General features: G+C 37.7%; 1 protein-coding gene across 2 annotated transcripts; it reads left to right on the top strand.

Annotated features, from left to right (window-relative positions):
• The first annotated feature begins 420 nt into the window (after positions 1 to 420).
• LOC107306762 (transmembrane and coiled-coil domain-containing protein 3-like) lies at positions 421 to 4,531 on the top strand. 2 transcript variants are annotated; one of them, XM_015850108.1, is made up of 5 exons: positions 526 to 635; positions 2,306 to 2,380; positions 2,880 to 3,071; positions 3,679 to 3,807; positions 4,328 to 4,531. In XM_015850108.1, the coding sequence occupies exons 2-5, from the start codon at positions 2,366 to 2,368 to the stop codon at positions 4,514 to 4,516; spliced, it is 525 nt and encodes a 174-aa protein (XP_015705594.1). In that variant the 5' UTR covers positions 526 to 635; positions 2,306 to 2,365; the 3' UTR covers positions 4,517 to 4,531. The 2 variants fall into 2 exon arrangements, with proteins under 2 accessions (XP_015705593.1, XP_015705594.1); XM_015850107.2 differs by lacking the exon at positions 2,306 to 2,380 and having other exon boundaries at positions 421 to 635.
• The last annotated feature ends 167 nt before the right edge of the window (positions 4,532 to 4,698 follow it).

The following is a 4,698-nucleotide window of genomic DNA, read 5'->3' on the forward strand; positions in this document are numbered from 1 at the left end:
TAAAGGTGTATGTTTGGTGGCCCTGCCAGGCAGGGGGGTTGGAACTACGTGATCCTTGAGATCCCTTCCAACCCAGGTCATTCTGTGATTCTGTGATTTGTTCCAGCAGAGGTGTTTAGGACCATTGTAGATGCCACTGTGGGAAAGGCAGACATAACCAAAGGGAGAACAATGTCTATCTGATCTCTAGCTCAGGCAGTATAAGAAAAATAGAGATAGAAACTTGTGTGCTCAAGCAATGGAGTCTGACTTAGGGATTACTTGTGTTCCTTACCCCCTTCCCTCAGTTACGACTGCTACAATAAAAACATTATTCAGCCACTGTTACAATGTCTATATTGCTTCTGCAGTTCTATTGGTAAGATGTTTTATGTCAAAAGAAGCTCCTGTTAATATCAACATTTTGATACATAAAGGCCTGGCTTGCGCATTATCTGTGTTCTGAAATTCGACAGGAAGAAATGGAATATGTTGAACTCTTAGCAGCAGAAAAGCATCAGGTTGAAGCCCTTAAGAACATGCAGCATCAAAACAAAAGCCTGTCAATGCTCGATGAAATCCTTGAAGATGTCCGGAAGGCAGCTGATAGACTGGAGGAAGAAATAGAAGAGCATGCCTTTGATGACAATAAATCTGTAAGTAAGGTTTTGGGCTGTCTTTTCATTCATGTGTATTTGTGTTTATGTTGATATTTGCATTGTAGGGGTATTTGTCTTGTATTATAGATAGTTATTAGGATTTTAGTCACTGCTTTGAACAAACAAAGAGGAAAAGAAAACAACAACTTTTGGCTCTGTGTTTGTTTTCACTTCACTTTCAAGAGAAGAAAGCATTTAGTAGTAGAATAATTGCTTGTTAAGAATGAGCAGACAGGAATCATTCTTCTTTTTGTTGTAGATTTCTCTGCTTTGATTTGGAAATACTCCCTGTAACTACCACTTACAGTGACAAGTGTATTCCGTCTCACTGAGACAGCTCATGGGAGTCATAGTCACAGTATCACAGTCTCGTGCGGGTTGGAAGGGACCTTAGAGATCATCGAGTCCAACCCCCGGGATTCGAGCCTGCTTTGTAGTAGAGCGGCACTACTCTCTTGAGGGAAAGTGAGAGTAGCTTTTTGTCTGCACCAAACAGCTGCAATTATACCTCCAGGTAATCCTACCTAGCTGGACCGAGAGTGTAGAGAAGAGCTTGCTAGAGTGCCCTCTTCTGTTACACTGGGATATGACAGCCGATTTTAGTGATAGGAGTACTATTCATCTGCAATAGCTGATCATTGAAGGGAGAGAACAAAGTTATTCTTCTTGTCCAGTGTTTCTTTTATTTTTTTGTCTTATATCTCTAGTCATGAAGTACAGAAAAGTTGTAATGAAATTCAAACTCGAGGACTACTTAGAATCATAGAATCACAAGGTTGGAAAGGACCTACAAGATCATCTAGTCCAGCCGTCCTCCCTTTACCATACCTACAGAAAACCCCTAAACCATATCTCCTAGCTCCCTATCCAGACACCTCTTGAACACTGCCAGGGATGGATTACTTACATCCCCATCTTTGTGAGGACTGCCTAGTGTATTTTCTCTCAAGCCAACTGCTAAGAATATATATTCAAGGATATATGAGGATATATATTCAAATAGAGATAATTGCCTTAACCTTGCAACATTTTCCTTCTATTCCTAATACTGTTTCTGAACTAGACTGAGCTTCACTAGAGGATGAATACATTTATCCAATCATGTCACTTTGACATGGTCTTTGATATAACTTAAGTTTTGATACAGAGAAGTTTGGTTAGTTTCTATTCACGCAGCTACTAAATACAAAGGAACGCTCAACAAACTCTGTATGAATTTAGAATCCCAGGTCTTCAAAGTAGATGCTTTGATGCTGATGTATCTAATATGTCATTTTGCTTAGTGAATGTTATCACTGACCTCATAACTTCAGATTCTCAAGATGGTACCTTGTTAATGTTTCAGTTTTTAGGTAAAGATGGGGAGACTGCACTAAGCAGTTAAATAATTCTTATATAAAAATCAGTGTATTTTAAACTGTGAAGTCAGCATTTAACAGTACGCTCTAAACTCTGTTGGTTTTTTTTCCCCCTTGTAGTGGCAATAAGGTTGTGAGGGGAGGGGTAGATAACAGAAAAGCAACAGGATTGGGAACCTATTATGCATTCTGATTAGAAACAGTTCTTCATGAATGCTGACTGTAGGGAAGCCTTTCTTCTTTGTTCTGATACTGTGAGAACAGTTTGCATGTATGTGACGTGCAGCTGCTCCTGCTTTCTCTCATCAGCTGAAAACATGAAAACCTGCTTTGATCTCTTAGAATTGACAATGGACACTTGGTTCTGCAATGGAAAATAGCATGGTAAGTGGGGAGCTTAGGGAGGTGAAAGTGGAGTAGTCATAAAGAAGCAGGTTGTAGGCAAAAAGTGGGTGAAATGCAACTTCCATAATGTCTGAAGAGAAAATGGTCACCAACCTCTCATTCTAGCACTTCAGATGCTGATGTTTGGTTAGAGATATTGTACTTCTCAGTCATTCTGCAGACTTCAGTATTTATTTCAGTTTCTTGCATTGGAATTCTACAGCTTTGAAACCTCATCTTTATGTGTTTTTTTTCTCATTGGAAAATTGGCCTGGAAAACCTCACATTGATTAAAATGAAAAGCATTTTCAGTTATGAACATCAAGTTTTGATAAAAAGGTTGAAAATATTTATATTAAAAGAAGCTGCAGTGTTTTTAGTCAATGTGAACACATTCTGGAGTAACTTCAAGCACAGCTAATAGCCTTCCTTGTTAATGTACGCTTCATAGATGCACATCTTTGTTTTGTTGGGTTTTTTTTCCTTCTTTTTCTTACAGGTAAGAGGTGTAAACTTTGAAGCAGTTTTAAGGGTGGAAGAAGATGAAGCCAACTCCAAAAGAAATGCTTCAAAACGAGAAGTAGAGGATGACTTAGGTCTTAGTATGCTCATTGATTCCCAGAACAACCAGTATATCCTTACCAAGCCCAGGGATTCAACCATTCCTCGTGCTGATCATCATTTCATAAAGGTAATAATTTTAGAGATGCTCTTGTCTTTTTTATAAGACTTACTCCCATCAGCTTGTATGTTCAAATTTAGCTTAACTTGTTGCTCCTTTGGGGCAGCACGTAGTTAAAGCAAGCTACTAGTATACCTGATAAGCCATTTGCATATGGTCACAACAGAGATTTATATATTCATGTACTGTGATAAAGGAATGGAAGCTGCAAAATGCATCAGTATGTTATTGTATTTGTTCTTCATGATGAATAAGTGGATTGAGATTTTTTTTTTAAAACAATACTGATCTATTCCACTATTATGTTTTAATGCAAACAGTCAGTCTCTCCAGCAGCCCTAATTACACCTCCTACATTACACTTTATAAGTTGATCAGAATTCCCCAAAGCTACTTATTAATAAAGGGCTAGTACTTTGAATTCTTCATCTGCAAGCAGAAGTGCTCACACCTACAGTTGTGTTTAGGTAAGTTCACCAATGTTTTGTTTTTTTTTTCTCAGGCGGTATTCTACATGTAATTTTACAGTTCCATTTTCCTTTGGAAGGGCAATGGTCTTTAATTGCGCCACTAATTTGTGTATCCTTTATACTAACATGTAAATTTTACATATTAGGATATTGTGACAATAGGAATGTTGTCTTTGCCATGTGGCTGGCTATGCACGATGATAGGATTGCCAACTATGTTTGGGTATATCATCTGTGGCGTACTGTTAGGACCATCAGGATTAAATAGCATTAAGGTAAGCACACATGTTGTTTCTTGACTGATTGCATTTATTGACATTTTTAACAGTAATATAAGAAGTGGTATGTCCAACTTCAAATGCACATGTTGTGAGTAGTGGTCTGCTGTGCATTAACAAGTTGGCCAACAGGCACAACAGGATAGATGCTAAATGTGTGTATCATGTTAATATTCACATAATTGCTTAGAAATTATGTCTTCACAATGTCTGCTGTTACATGGGCTCTTACTGATACTGACATGTAGTAGTACATGAAGGTTGACCTTTAAGTCAACTCTTTAAGTTAAGAAACAGACATTATGTATGGTTGACATTAGAAAGATTCAGCAATGGATTTTCAGAGACCGCGAGGAAGTGGGAACTACACTGCTGAGGGAACTTGTGTTGCTATATTACTGGCAAGTGAATTTCCTATGGGAACATAATGAGAAACTATTGGTTTTGTAAATATACTCGCAATTTGCTCTATAAGTAAGATTGCTATGCACCGATATTTATTTTATATTTTTAAAAGTCTATTGTGCAGGTGGAGACATTAGGAGAATTTGGTGTATTCTTCACTCTCTTTCTAGTTGGTCTGGAATTTTCTCCTGAAAGATTAAGAAAGGTATTTTATTTTTGTTGTACTTCTATATTACCAGATTTAACTGCTACTGTCACCAGTTCTATTTCAGATTTGCACGTGCTTTCTGTAATAGACTAGTTTGTTGTTAGACAGTTTTGAAAAGACAAATATGTCATCTTTTCTTTAACTTCCTTGAAAGACCAGCGTGTGTCATTTCATAGAATCATAGAATTACCCAGGTTGGAAAAGACCTTGAAGATCATCAAGTCCAACTGCAGCCTAACCAGTACCCTAACTCTAACAACCCTACACTAAATCAT

Source organism: Coturnix japonica, assembly GCF_001577835.2.
Source record: "Coturnix japonica isolate 7356 chromosome 1 unlocalized genomic scaffold, Coturnix japonica 2.1 chr1random1401, whole genome shotgun sequence".
NCBI classification, from domain to species: Eukaryota; Metazoa; Chordata; class Aves; order Galliformes; family Phasianidae; genus Coturnix; species Coturnix japonica.

Excerpts from the sequence above, each read along its gene's own strand:
- LOC107306762 (XM_015850107.2), top strand. The coding sequence starts at position 462 with ATGGAATATGTTGAACTCTTAGCAGCAGAAAAGCATCAGGTTGAAGCC. Across the intron at positions 636-2,879 it reads CCTTTGATGACAATAAATCT|GTAAGAGGTGTAAACTTTGA; the intron begins GTAAGTAAGGTT and ends TTTTTCTTACAG. Across the intron at positions 3,072-3,678 it reads CTGATCATCATTTCATAAAG|GATATTGTGACAATAGGAAT; the intron begins GTAATAATTTTA and ends TTTACATATTAG.